The sequence below is a fragment of the Onychostruthus taczanowskii genome, unplaced genomic scaffold, assembly GCF_017590055.1.
Source record: "Onychostruthus taczanowskii isolate IOZ18803 unplaced genomic scaffold, ASM1759005v1 scaffold49, whole genome shotgun sequence".
NCBI classification, from domain to species: domain Eukaryota; kingdom Metazoa; phylum Chordata; class Aves; order Passeriformes; family Passeridae; genus Onychostruthus; species Onychostruthus taczanowskii.
The window spans coordinates 599,923-614,452 of record NW_024502458.1 but is presented as its reverse complement, the minus strand read 5'-3'; the positions used below and the strand labels follow the sequence as shown (position 1 = coordinate 614,452).

General features: G+C 54.2%; 1 protein-coding gene across 5 annotated transcripts in view; it reads left to right on the top strand.

Annotated features, from left to right (window-relative positions):
- DUSP8 (dual specificity phosphatase 8) overlaps positions 1–14,530 on the top strand; it is a 46,080-nt gene that overhangs the window by 16,737 nt on the left and 14,813 nt on the right. For 4 of the 5 annotated variants that reach the window (XM_041415006.1, XM_041415007.1, XM_041415009.1 and 1 more), the window contains exon 3: positions 3,914–4,052. In XM_041415006.1, the coding sequence (XP_041270940.1) occupies positions 3,914–4,052 (139 nt within the window). Of the gene's footprint in view, positions 1–3,913; positions 4,053–12,801; positions 13,232–14,530 lie in introns of those variants that run through there. The other variant, XM_041415010.1, reaches the window with a different exon arrangement.

Here is a 14,530-nt window from a genome sequence, read left to right as displayed (position 1 = left end):
GGGCAAACCCCACTTGGCCGCCAACGCCGCTCTCCTGCCTGCGTGCTGGCAGCGGGGGATGGGAGAATTTGTCTAATTTGCTTTTCCCAGTGCTTATTCTCTCATTTTCCTTGTTGCTGTTAAGGAAGGGTGCCATTAGCAATGCTTCTGTGGGCTGCAGTTTGAAGTGATGCTGTCGGATAACAGCAGCTCCTGGTTTTTTTTTTGGAGCGAGGAGAGGAAAGGACCAACAGTTGGGAGGAAAGAAGAAATAGAGACATTTAAAATCCCTTTCTTTTTTTCAATAAATTATGCCTGTGATCCTATGATTGTGGCAGCTGCCATAGCCAAGCCCTGGTGTGGACCATCTTCCCATGGTGCCCAATCTGGGAAAAGCTGCAGCAGCAATTCCTCTTGCAGTCATTTCCCTCCACACAGAAATGGTACCAACATAACTGCTTCTGCTTGGTTTTGAACCCTTCTCCCAGTGCTGACAATAATAGACTCTCACAATAATAAATTCCGATAACAACTGGAATAATTCAGCTCCTCGGTGCAGTTTGGAGAGCAGAGGTTATGGGAAAATCCTGCATGGGTTTTTCACTAGCATTTCTTTAGGGAAATGTTGAAAGTTTTACTTCTTCAAGATCCCCCTGGAAAGTCCACCTCTCAACCACTTCTCACTTCCTGAAGTGGAGCAATCTGCAGAGCAACTGCAGCCATGCTTTGAGGCGAGACAAGGGTCTCTTCAGGTGATGGGAATATTTATTTGTTTGCATTAGGAGCTTGGCTCTGCAAGCAGCTGTTTTGCTTGAGGGAAAGCTGGGACTTATTTTTGAGCCTTGTGCCTGGCTGCTCTTTGTGTTGATGGAAGCCCTGTTATTTCAGTGGGGTGATTCACTGTGTTTTGAAACAATACGTGACTGAGATGTCAGTAGTAATTGGGATAATAATAATAGCTCACTCTTATCTTAGCCTGGATCACCTGTAGAGCATCATTATCCCTGCTTGGCAGCTGGGGAGAGGCAGAGCTGGGACCTGAGCTGTGTTAACCACACAGTGCTGGGGACTGATGTCCATGTGGGAGTTACCTCCAGCCAGAGCTGGGCACAGTGATGGGAGGCACAGGGCTTGGCACAAAGGCAATGAATCCATGGTCTCAGCTGGGGTTTGGTTGGAGCTGTTGGCCGGGTGGTCCTGGTTTCTGGCTGGTCGTATCCCTCCAGCCAGGATTTTAGCAGGAGGGATGTTTGCTCTTGGGGAGCTGCTCTGGGGCACCTCCAGCCCTGGAGTGGCCAGCAACTTTTCAAAGGCATGCATGGGTTTGCAAGCCCCAACCAACATCTGTCTGGAGCCAAAAGACTTGCTTCATCTTGGCCCTCCTGTCCCTTGCTAGATGGATGTGGGGACCCTGTCTGGAGGGTGATATCTGGGGTTACTTCAGTAGTTTTGGGGTGACAGCAACCCCTGTGAAAGTGTTGCTTTCAGAAGGATACCTCTGTTGTCAGCTATATCCCTGTCCTATGCCAGCACCTGGCAGAAGCAGGAATATAGTATGGAGCATCTCTTCAGCTTTACCCTCCTCTGGCCCAGTTAGCTTTTAGCCTCCCTATGTTTAAAGCCAGAGATGGGGCATTTCAGGAGGGCATGAGATTAATGGGAGACCCATGTCTTGATTAAATGTCTGTGTCTTATTTCCCGTTGTGGTGAGGAGCTGGGATGCCAGTGCATCCTTGTATGCTCCATGAGGGCTCCTCAGGACCTTCCTGCAGGTATCCCCCAGCAAGCCAGGTATTTATTTTCTGCAGCCAGGCCATGTGAGGCCAGCACTTGTTTGGCATTTACATTGAGTGAAACCTTATAACTTTAATAAGATGTAAACCGTGTTGCACATCTCTGCCGTCGCGCAGCAACCCTGCAGTAATGGCCCAAACAAAGCCTTCCCGTGTGGAGGGAACACTAAATCCTATTGTGGGATAATGCTGCTCAGCCAGAGCTGGTATCTCTCCTGCAGCCTCCTCATCCAGGATTGTGCAGCTGGGGTGAGCCCCTGCCCCACCACAGAGTGTTTCCTGCCTCACTGTGCTTTTGGGGAAAGATGTTTTTCCCTGCATGGGACTTCAGGGTGAGAACTGGGTGTTTGGGATGTGCTAGGGAGCCTTGAAGGGCTAGGCAGCTGCTGAGGTAGGTTCCCAGTTCTGAACCAGCTTGTCAGCCACCGTGTTTCCCTCCAGCTGTGCTTGGATGACCTCCCACAAAAGTCCTGCGTCAGGATTGGCTGAGGAAAAGATGCTGGAGTAGATCCTCATCTGGTTTATCTCAGGTGGCTCCAGTCATTTTTCAGTGTCTTATTTTAGAATTCCCATGTCCTTTTCTCTTCCCTCTTATCCTGCCCTTTCATGCCTCCTGTCATCCTGCTGAGCCGTGGGGCCAGTTTTGCCTTCCAGTCCCCGGTGCCGGGCTGGGGACAGGTGGGTCCCTTGAGCCCCCCTTCCTCGAGCACAGCTGTGCGTGGTGCCCCGACGGGGATTTCTGTTGGTGCGGGGCTGTCCTTCCGCTGCGGCGCGGAGATGTGATGAGCTCAGCTAAATCAGTGCTCCCTGCAGTTTTATTTGGATGGTGCTCACGTTGCTGAGCAGGGAAGCACCTGCAGCAGGGTGTGAAAGCAGCATTATAATGACAGCAACCCTGAGCGAATCCACTCTGGTGGTGAGATAGGGCTTGGCAGTGAGACAGCAAAACGAGGTGGTATCCCTGAGTGGTACCTTGTTCAAGTGGTCTCCTAAAGACTTTTTGGAGAGGACTTGGCACAGAGCGGCCAGTGGGCAGCTCCAGCACTGGCTGCTGAGAAGAGAGCAGCTTGCGATTCCCTCCTTCCCTGCTTGCTGCTGCCTCCCCTCCTCCTGTGATGTGATGGATGTGCCTTACCCTGCAGGCTGGAAGGGCAGGCGCTCTCAGGGCAGGTGTGTGCCATCCACCCAGCTCTTCAGCAGGCGAGCTGAGCTATGCCTCTGTGAGGGTTTTTATCTCCTTTTGGTGCATGGACCTTCAGGTAGGTGTGGGAGTGTCAGGCTGTGCCTTGAGTGCTCTCATTGCAATCCAGTCATCACCAGGCGTGGGGCAACTCCTGCCTGCAGGTTATCCCACCATCTCACCTGCCCCACTTTATCCCTGCAGTGGTGGGCAGCTAGGTGCAGTTTGTGGTATGTAAAATCACATGAGAGCAGCCCAGGAGCTCCTTCCCCTCTTCCCAGTTTATCCCTGCAGTGTGCAGGCCCCAGCACACATTGCAAAAGGAAGAAAGAGCATCACCGAGAACATCCACTAAGCAAAAGAAGAGATTTTCCCTTTCCTTCGGCCCTTAGGGGTGATCTGTTTGGGGTGACATGTAGTGGCATGGTGTCCCCAGGCTGAGCCCTGACGAGCTGTTGATCCAGCCCCTGCTGACTCCAGCCACAGCACAAGGGCTGTGCTAGCAGCACCCCTGTCTGCAGAACCACTCCCAAATCCCTGTGTTCTTGTCCTTGTGACACCAACCAGGCTGAGGAAGAGTATCTGAGGGCAAAAGCTGGCTGGGGAGGAAGTGGTGGAAGAAGTCAAGGTGATATCTGGGATGCAGTTAAGTAACAGCTAGCTGAGGGTGGGAGATGGGGAGGAGTGACCCTCTTTTAGGTAGGATGCTCAAAAGCACTCGTGGTTGGTGAGAGTGCGCCAGTGGGCACCTCTACTGACACATTCACCTGCAGCCTTGGAGCAGAGTCCCACCCTCGCTGGACTCCCCATTTGGTGGCCAAAACCAGTTTGTGGAAATGGTGCAGAGCTGGAATTTCCTGCTTGTGTGACCACTAAATTCAGCTTTGCTTCCCATGGTGCTGTGGAATCCTCAGTGTGCAGCCCATTTCTCTGATGCCCATTTTTTGCCACTCCCCTACAGGTGGAGGCAGAAGACCACCAGGACGTGGTGGTCTACGACCAGAGCACGCGGGACGTCACCGGCTTGGCTGCTGACAGCTTCCTCTCCATCCTCCTGGGCAAGCTGGACAGCTGTTTCCACAGTGTCTCCATCCTCACAGGTAGGAGCCCTGGGTTACCACTGCATCTCTAAGGGGCACGCATGCCCTTAGCCTGGAGTGACAGAGCTGTGGCCGTCTGTGTCCATGTGCAGCCGCTTCCCTGGCCACCGGTGGCTGTGGTGGAGGCAGGCAGCCCTGCATGCAGGCTGAGGAGGCTCAGCCCACGCTGGCATCACTGGGTCTTCCCCATGCCTTCGTTCCTTGCACTGTCCGTCTCCCTGCCAGCCAGGGTGAATGAAAGAGGAGGGTACGGAGGAGCTGTGGTGGCATAGATCCAGCCATCCAAAAGCTGCCCTTTGTTCTCCTATCCCTTGTTGCTTCATCCCTGGTCAATGTGCCAAGGATCAGACCCGGTTCAGGCACTCTGCTCCCTCTTGCTGCTGTTAAAGGGAGGGCAGGAGGAGAAATCCATGGATGTACTGGAAAAGAGAAGGATGGCAGGGGCAGAGGGTTATCCCTGAGTGAGTGAGGGTCTGCTGGAGATGATGTTCTCCGGGCACAAATGTGCAGGCAGGAGGAGGCACGTGCTGCCCTAATTACAGCCCTTCTGCAGTGAGGCAGGTGACTGATGAATGAAAAGCTCCAGCCCAACAAAGAGGAGACGAGAGAAGCAGGGAACTGCCTGAGGGAGAGCTGAAGATGCCTTTGATTCCCCTTGGCTGGGACAGCCAGGCATCTGCTCTGATGGCCTTTGAGCTTTCTGCCATGGATGGTTGGGCAGGCACTGCCCAGTGCAGCCCCTCAGTCCCACTGAGCTCAGCCACGCTCCCAAACAGTGCCAAAAGCACAGAGATGGGAATCACCTCTGTCCCCCAAGCCTGTCCTCATCCTGTGGGAGTTGGATACCGCTCTGGGGCTGAGGCAGAGGGTACCAACCTCTGTGCCCTGGGACACCACAGGGATGCAGGGAACTGCCACACCTGCAGAGTGAGAGACCCTGGGAGAGGGTAATTGTGGGGGAGCACGGGCAAGTGGCATTCAGGGAGCCCTGCCCATGCAAGGCAGGGGTAAGTGCTGTTGAATTAGAGCAGCCACACTGTGGCGAGGAGAACAGAGCAGAGAAACAGCTGGATTAAACCCCCTGCTACCAACAAAACCAAGCAGGGACTACATGAAGTCATGTTCAAGCTAATTATTGTGGCCTGGGTTGCAGGAGCTCTGCTGAGGCCAGTGCTGGAGGATGCCTCCCCGACCTGGCCTGCCTCAGTAGCTGTGCCTGTGGTTCCAAGGTCGCTGTGGCATAAAATAGGGCACAGCTTGGCATGTGGTGCAGGAGAAGGAAATGGTAGATTCAGCTGCATCTGGGAAGGAACCTGCTTAGTCATAGGGATGGGTCAGGAAATAGCCTTGGGGGTGTGACCCTGGCACCCCCTAACCCGCTGCCACTTTCCCAGGGCTGGGTGAGGAGCAGAGCTGTGTGATGGCTGCAAACCCCTGCCCCCCCTCCTCCTGGAGCCAGACAGGGCTGCATGAGGTGTCCCTGAGAACCCCAGAGCCTTTTCTTGCCTTAAGGCCTGGGGGTGCCTCGTAGTCCCAGTACCCCCCAGGAGCGTGCCACCCCCTCAGCCATCAGCACACCGCCACCAAACCCCTGCCAGGAAACCTACTGTCCCCCACTTGGGCACACTTCTCCTCCATCATCAGGACAGCCATCTCCATCCTCCTGGGCTGCAGGAGGCCCAAGCAGGAGTGTGGATGTGCTAGGCACCAAGCAAAGCTCAAGCCTTCCAAATTAAAAGCGCAGCAGGGCCTCAGCCTTATGTGGAACACGTGCCACCAGCAGGGGGAAAAACTGGAGCTGAAATGTAGAACACTGGGTCATGGCGGTGTGTTTCACATGGAAATCATGACTGGAATGGCTGTGCAGAGCATCCAGAGGAAGCTGGGCACACTTGCTGACAGGCACAGCTTCCTCCTGGCTGCGGTGGGCTGGTGTAGAGACAGCTCTGGAGTGCTTGGGGGGTCCAGGGCAGGATGTGTGAGTGGGTCTGATTCTGAACCCTTTCCCTTGTGGGGTTTAACCCCTTGGTCTGTCCACTCTGGCCTCAAGCACCTTGTCCAGCCCCAACCCCTCTGGTGTCTCAGAAGTGCCTGAATTCTCCTTGAAGATGCTTTGTGATCCCAGTGGGTTGGCAATCCCAGAACTGGGAGACTTTCAGCCTGTCCCTCAGTGGATGCCATTATCCCAGGGAAGCTGTGCTGAGGGTCCCCAGTTCCGTGTGGCAGCCCTGCACAGCCCCTCTGTGCTGCCCAGCTCTCTAGCCCCAGCAGATGCTGGGGTCTGTGCCTCTGTGTCCCCATCTCATGCAAACACCAGGCTTGGCTGTTCCTGCTCACCTCCAGGGCAGCAACCTTCTGACCCTTGGAGCAGAGGCTGATAGGTGAGGACAGGGGAGCTGGGGGTGGCAGGACTGGTGCCAGGGACTCCTCAAGGGTTAACAGTCCAGAAGCAGTGATTCCAGTGGCTGGCAGGGAAGAATCTGAGTCAATTATTCCCAGTCTTGGAAATCATCAGGTATCTGTCTTTTTTCTTTTTTTTTCTTTTTTTTTTTTTTTTTTTTTTTTTTAATTGTGTAAGTATAAATAGTGCTGCTTGCTGCCCTCCATCCGTGGGAGCAGAAAGACTGTTGATTTATATGGTTTTCCTGACATCACATGAAGTGGTGGAAAACTGAATGGAGCCAACATTTTTCCTGCATTACGTAATGCCCCCTCCCTCCCAGCCCAGCTCTGCTATTCCTGCAGGAGCCTGACTGTTCTTTAACCTTTGTTTACTTCAGCACAAACCCTTGCTTTTTTGCTTTTTTTCCTGTTTTTTTTTCCTTTTTTTCCCCTTTTTTTTTAATTTTATTTTGCTATATTTTTCCTCCCTTATTCTCTTCTTATTCTCCCTTTGTAATCACCCGCTTGGTTTTTATTAAGAGGCATTATCTGCTTATGAAGCAGCAGCAGCAGCAGTCTGGCTCCATTGCTCCCTGACAGCTCCCATGTGCCAGCTCTGGAATGGGAGCCTGTCCAGAGCCGTGTGTGGTGCTGAGCTGGTGGGTGCTGAGCTTCACCAGCTCCTCTCCATTTGTCCAGCTGCAGCGGGCAGTGTGGAGATAGATTTTCTTCTATCCTATTCCGTGGCTAAAAGCGACAGCTGAGGGATGCTGGTCCACGTGATGCTCAGTCACTCATCCTGTCCCTACTTGTGGTCCTTAGGCTGAGCACCGGGCTTCTCTCTCCTGCACTCAAAGCCGTGTGCCAGCTGGAGATAAAGCCAGGGTGGCAGTGTGGCCAGCAGTGGCGGCCCCACGGCCTGGGCTGCGGGGCTGGGGACCCCCCTTGCACGACAGAGGCTCTTTTTGCTCAGTTCCATGTGCTGGGAGAGCTTCTCCGCTGCGATATCGTGCTCCGACCTGAAACAGGCCCCTCAGTTGCGTTCTGAACTCCAGTCATGAGCTTTTCATCTGGCTCGGGAGTGCCTGTGAGATCATCTTCAGCGCCCCCCCTCCCCCCCTTTTGTACCAATTCTTCAAGGAATGTTTAAATTTTCCAGTCCTGTTCCTTCTAAATTTGGAGCGTCTGTTTACTCCCAGGATTCGGAAAGAATGTAACAATATCATCAGCGACAAATCCCTCCCAGCCCTTCACTCGCCATCCTCCTCAGCGAGCAGGCTGGCCCTGACCCAGCTCCTCTCCGGCCCGGCGGTGCCATGGCCCTCCAGCACGGCTGCCGAGACTTGTAATTGCATGGCTGCAGTCATCTGGGCGGGGGGTGAGATTTGGGGATTTTGGGGAATCTACCAAAGACAGGTGACTTTGCCGCAGGCAGAAAGAAGTAGCAAGAAAGGAAAGGGGATTTCCATTGCAGGAGCTGAGTTGGGCTGCCCAGGCATGAGTGGGTTTAGCACTGAAGAGCTAGCTGGAATTATTTTAGACACAAGGACTCAGAGATAGATGATTTTAATAAAAAAAAAAAAAAAAATTAAAAAAAAAAATAAACCCCGAAAAAACCTCCCCGAAAGTTGTAAAGAAAAACAGTTGTTTTTTTGTTGTTTTTTTGTTGGGTTGTTTTCTTTTTTTTCTGTATAGGGACAGTCCTAAAAAGAGGTTAAACATCAGGGTGACTGAACATGACTTTGCTCATCCTTGGCTGAAAATTCCGTAATGCTTTTTTGTGTCGTGTTGGTGAGAAGCCACATGCCAGCTACACATTTCCTTGCTGCCTGCTCCTTTTGAAACGTATTGGGCTGGAGCTGTTCTGGAGGAAAAAAGAAGATGAATGAAAAAAGCCAAGCTAGGCAGGTGGAAAGCAGGGCAGAGGCAGGGCAGAGCAGAGGGATTTATCTTCAGTCTGAGTCTCAGAGGCTGGAGTGGCAGCATGTATGTCCAAAGGTTGTCATGGCATATGCTGAAGATAAAAGCTTAGCAGGATCCAGAAACAGGATTGAGGTATCTTTATAAACTCAGTGTAAGAAAAAAGAATAAACTAAAACCTAAGGAAGAAAATACCCCAAATACCCACACATTGATCACAGAATATTCTGAGTTGGAAGGGACCCACAAGTATCATCAAGTCCAATCCTTAAGTGAATGACCCATACAGGAATCAAACTCTCAAACCCATGGGTGTCACCAGCACAATGCTCTAACCACGTTAGCAAATCTCAGAGCTCTCTGATGGGAGTGGGGAGGCAGGACCTGAGTGCAGCTGGTGATTTGATGGTCACGTTCCTCATCACCCGCTCTGCACAGCATCACGACTTCACCTGTTGAGTTTGGGCTGTCATTGTGTCTGCTGGAGACACAGCATGTGCAAAATGCACTAGCTGGTGGGTTTTGTCCCTTGACTCCAGCAGAGCCTCTGCTCAGACATGGGCCTGAAGGTGCCCTTGGAGGTCAAGCATTAGGGCTATTTCAGGTACCCTCAGGCTCTAATGTCTAAGAGCACTTGGGGACTTACTGGCATGAATCCATCAGGTGTACCTACAAGATTTTCCTTTAAGTCTGATTAGTGTCTCTGAACCTCCTGCAAGCACTTGTGTCCCCCTGTGGCCATCTCCATCCCACAGCATACTGTGATGAACCCAAAGAAGCAGATGCTTAGCTGGAAGGAGTGTGGGTATGAATAAGGAGGGTATGGGAGTAGGATGAGACAGGAAAAAGAGCTCTCATAAGACTCTCAATTTCTTGCTTTTCCTAGACTTGGGAGTTTTGAAGAGCCAGCTTTGTAAATAATGTGAATGGGGATTCTGGTTGTTCATCTAAAATTGTCCACATGATGGTCAGGAATGGAAGAAGGGCAAGAAGGGCTGTGCAGGGGCTTACATCCAGCTTTTCTTCAGGCTGTAGGTGGTGAGGTGCATGGGGATTAATTGTGGTGATGTTTTTCTTATGACTGTCCAGAGGACTGGAGGTAGTACACTGATACCAGCCTAGAGGGAAAGGCATTTTTTAAAAAGTCAAATGGGAATGGCCAGGGTTTGTGATTTTTACAATCCTGGAGGTTTAGGTAAGTCTCTGAATCTCCCTTCCTCTCAAGCAAAACATCCCTGGAGGAGCTGCTTCCCTTCCTACAGCAAAGCCATCTGGGACCACTTTAGCCAGGGCAGGACTGTGTTTTCTTGCCCTCTAGCCCCTCTTCAGTGGGTGCTGGCATCCAGCTTCAGACACCCAGCCTGGCGGGTGCCCTAGGGAGTGCTCCCAGTCTCCTCAGTCCAAGGCACAGAGGCGGAGTAAGGTGCCCCCTTCTCACCCTGAACCACAACCAGGAGATGCCTGGGAGGCTTTCGGCCCGGCGGGACCAGTGACTGCATCCCTGGGAGGGGTTAAGCCAGGTCACGTATGTGCAGGGCTGATTGTATTCCAGACCTATGCTCTAAACCTCCCTGTTTAGCAACGCTGTCGTCAGACAGCTTGTTTTCCCGATTCTATAATTACCCTGAGGAGCTTCCCCTCCCCCTCTGGCCGTGTTTTTTAACCATTGGACCCAGAAAAGGCAAGCAAAAGGGTCAAAGGCAGAGTGGGACAGAGGAGAAGGGGCGTAGGGAAGAGCAGCCCTCTGATTGCTATGCCTTAGAAAACTGCTGTGTAATTTCATTTCTCATTTCTGGAAGGTCAAGGGGAGGAAGGCAACTTCCCCAGTAAGAGATCCTGATGGGCAGGGGCCACTGCCCAGTTACAGTTTCCTTCCTTCTGAGAAATCTGCCTCCCCTCATCCGCCTCCCCCTTCTCCCTGGGCCTGTGCTGCATGCTTGCAAAAGGTCGTCACTGGCAATTATTACCAGGTCCCAGTGCTGGGTGGAGAGAGGAACCACTGGCCCTGCCCAGCTGGGCTTGTGCCAGGCTATAGGCACTGTCCTGACGGGATATGTAGGTGCTGGACAGGGACTCATCCTGCTCCCTGCTCTTGCAGGAGGATTACATGAGTCTCTCCAACCCATTGCAGCAGATGTTTTTCCAGTGAGTGCTGTGGCAATGAGAGTGAAGTGAGGCTGACTAGGCTGGGTGATGCACCTCTTGTCTGATAAATAGGGGCTGGAGGCAGGATGGGTGACATCCTGGCCAGGAGGAGCACATGGGAAAAAGGGACAAGGGGCAGCAGCTGATGCATGGAATGTATTTCTGCACTATGGATGTTGTCTTTTATCTCTCTGCTTGCCAGCTGCCCCTGCCCCAGGTGCCAACCCCTATATAGGTTTTGGCAAAAGGGTGCAGAAAATGGGGAATGGTGGCTGCAAGTGGCATCTCCATGTGGCTGGGCTTCACACTGGTGGAGGAAGGGGAGTGCTGGTTATCAGTGCTCAATTGTCTTTTGCTGAGGATCAGAGGGGTGTGGGACACTGGTAAGCCTCCTGCATTGAGGTCTACTTGGTGGTGTCATGCCCAGCTTCCCACCTGGTGCTCCCAGGAGCTCTGAACTGAAATCTCAGTCCAAACACATCATGAAGGACACTGGCATTACCAAAATAACTTGTGCCCATAGTTCTTGGAAACCTGAGGGAGATGGACAACCAGAGGGGCAGTGAGAAAAGGCAAATTTTGTTTGTGCATCTCTGGGTCAGGGGCAGGTTGAGTATTGCACCCCCTAATTCACTACATGCTTCCTGCAGCATCCCCCTTGCCCGCTGCCCCTGCATGACCCGGTGACCCCGGTAGAGTGACTAGGTCCCCCCCAGTAGACCCCCAGCCACGGCCACCAGAGCAGGTCACAGCTGGATCACCCCCAACACGGATAGAGCACTGCTGGTGCAGTGGCAGTGGGACACAGAGGGATCTCCATCCCTGGCAGGCATTGGCACTGGCCATCAGCATCATGCACCCTCCCTTGTAGTGACAGTGGTGGCAAATGTGGGGGACCACACATCCCCCTGGGGACGTGCTGTGGTAGTCACTTCCCGAGCACGGCTTGTGGGGGAAGGCTGCTTCCCTCTTCCAGCCTGGTTGGAGCACGCTTTGAATTTTATCCAACCTCTGACCCACATCTGATAATAATCAAACCATATTTGTTACAACAACAAGGCTCGTTAGGAGGCTGGCTCCGCTCGGGGTGGGGGGGAGGAGACAGCACTTAGTTAATGCCAATGACCTCATCTCATGTGATGTCATTCAAAGGAAAAACACTGAAGTCACTCACATATGGCTCAGCCTGGGGTTTTTCAGCCCATAAAGCTTCAGATTTTCAAAGGCACAATACATGCCCCCCCCTCTCTCCCCCGCTTACTATAATCCTGAATGATTTTCTGGAGGCCTGGGCTCAGAGCAATAAACTCGTAAGGAGCTGTGTGGAGATGTATTAAGGAGTTCTGCGGGTGGGAAGCGGGGGACAAGTTATTTTCTCCTCCAGAACAAATGCAAAGAAGAAAATACATCACTCCCCGCCTGCTTCAGAAGCCCCTAGAGATGGATAGACCCCCAGTGAGATTAGGAAGATTATTCCTACATGTCCCCTCTTGCTGGAGTTTTGCACATGAGGAGGCTTTGGCAGAGGGTACATCTCCCCCAGACCATGGTCCTGCTTTGCTGGGACCAGGCAGATAACTCCATCTGACATGGCCACGCACAGGTGTGAGCAGCCCAGTGCCAGCAGCCCCTTTTCCTGCCAGCTTTTGGGACCCATTCATCGTCAGCTGTTTGGGACCACTCCAGGATGAGCATCCTCCTGGGTGATGCTCTCAGTGGAGATGTTAAGAGACAAGATGAGCTCGTCATTAGGGACCTGCTGTCTCGTCCCCAGCTCTGCCCTGCACCAAAGAGCCCCGGAGAAGTTATTTAATCTTTTGTGGCTCAGTTTCCCTCTTGGGAAACTGAGATTATGGCATTGCCCTTCCTGGTGCTGGGGTTCAGAGTTAAACATCGCCCAGGGGATGCACGTTGGTCCTGCCAGCAGCCGCTGTGGGGAGGGGGTGCAGCCCTGGGGTGCCTTCACGGTACGAGGAGCAGCAGGGAGCCGGGATGGAGTGTGGTGCTGCATCCCCGCTTCGTTGTGGGGGTTTGATCGCACACCGCCCTGGCAGGTGCTAAAATGAGGTGTGAGCATGAGCTTCCTCCCACCACGTTCCCGTCCCCATATTAGCTGCGCGGGGCCAAAGCCGGCGCGGTGCAGCGATCCATCTTCCGCCGCTCGCTGCGGGGGGCTTCGGGCGGGCGAGAAAAGCGCGGTTGCGCCTTTAAGCGGGGAGCGGAGCATATGTCAGCCCGGCGTTGTGCTGCGTGTCTGTGTGCTGAGTAAGGAATGCGGCCGCATGCCTGACCCGTTAGCTATGAGCGCGGTACGGGCGCGCAGCGAGCGCGGCGGCGGATGGGGCGGCTGCTCCCGGGCTGAGCTCACTCGGGCTGGAGCGGGCGGCGAAGAGGGGGGCGGCCGGGGAGAGGGGGCTACGCCGAGCCCCCCTACCCCGCTCGGCTTTTTTTTAATGTTTTTTATTTGTTCAGCCTGAAGGCTGGAGCCGGGGGGAGGCCGGCATTGCTGTGCTGCAGCGGCGCTTTTTTGGGTTTTTTAGTATTTTGTTTGCCCGCCAGCTGTTGTTTGGCGACGGTGAGAGGTGCCCCCGCGAGCCGCAGCCCAGCTGCCTGGATGCCCGTGGATGTAATGATTGCTCCCTCCGAGGACCAGTTCTGGACAGACATGCGCGAGGGGCAGATGCAGCTGAAAATAAGGGTGCGGAGGATGAAGGAGAGCAGGGACAAGAGAGGTTTGTCAGCCGGCCCGGCGCCTTTCCTTCCGATGGGGACGGAGCGGGAAGAGGGGGCTGCGCCGCCGGAGCCCTGTTTTGCCCGGGGGCCGGAGATCGCCTTTGCCGAGTGGCCGGCGGGGAGCGGAGCGCGGTGCTGGCGATACAAAGAGCGCAGGCAGCTGGCGAGCGGGGAGATGGAAGCGAGCGGGGAGCGTGCGGAGGGGACCGGAGCGGAGCCATGGCCGGTCCCCAGCTAGGGGCGATGTGCGCGGCGCTGGCGGAGGCGGCCGGGCTGGGACGGGAGTTGCACGGAGAGGGCAGCTCCTTCAGGCAGGTGAGCGGCTGCCTGCAGCGGGCAGAAGCATCCGCAGCGGCCCCGGCGCTAGGCAGCCCTCCCACCGCTGCGGGGGTCGGTGAGACTGTCTGGCCGCGGGGACCGCTCCGGGCTCCCCTGAGCCCTTCGCCGTCCAGACGAGCTTGGCGAGGGCGCGGACGGAGCGGAGAAGGGAAGGAGGAAAGGTGCGGGAGCCAGGAGGATCTGCCGCCAGCATCTCTGCGCCCTCGGGCGCCGGGTTGCGGGGGCGGGGGGCACCGGGCAGAGGAGAGTGTGCGGGGCAAGGACGGCGCGGAGAACAAGGGGCCATCGGCTCAGAGCGCTGCGCTGCTGCCCGCACCCAGGCAGCTGCCCGCCGGAGCCATTTCGCTTCACCAGCGCTGCCCATCTTGGGTGGTTTCTTTCAGAAAAGGGTTTTGCAGTGTTTCCACCCCGCAGTGACAGGGCGAAGGGCATGCGGAGGAAGGGGATATTAACTGGAGCAGCTTAAAAATATGCCGAGCCTGGGATGACCTAGATTACCGAAGGGTTGAATCAAGCAACTTCCCCTCCATCACCACTTAAAATGGGAGGCTGCTAAAAGTGCCTGACAGGTTTTTATGGCATGAAGCACATAACCCAGTGATGGTGTCATTAGTAATAAGTCACTCCTGGAAATGACACATTTTTCTTTACTTAGAACGAGTAAGGCTGGTCCAAAGCAGGCACAGTCACCAGAGGAAAATCAAGCTCAACAGCTCGGGGAGTGTGTCCGCGGTTGTGTAGGCAGAGGGCTTCCTTTCTGCTGCTTTGCCTTTTTTTAAAGATGTTTTCTGTTTCTCTGGGAGAATGGGAGCAGGCTCTGGGACCAGCCTGCAAAGCATGGGGGCTGGCACAGGTTGGAAGGCAGCAGGGCACTGTAGCAGCAGATGGACAGAGGCTGTTCGGGGTGACCGTTGGGGAAACAGGGAATGCACATGAATCCATAATAGGGCTGATTCATG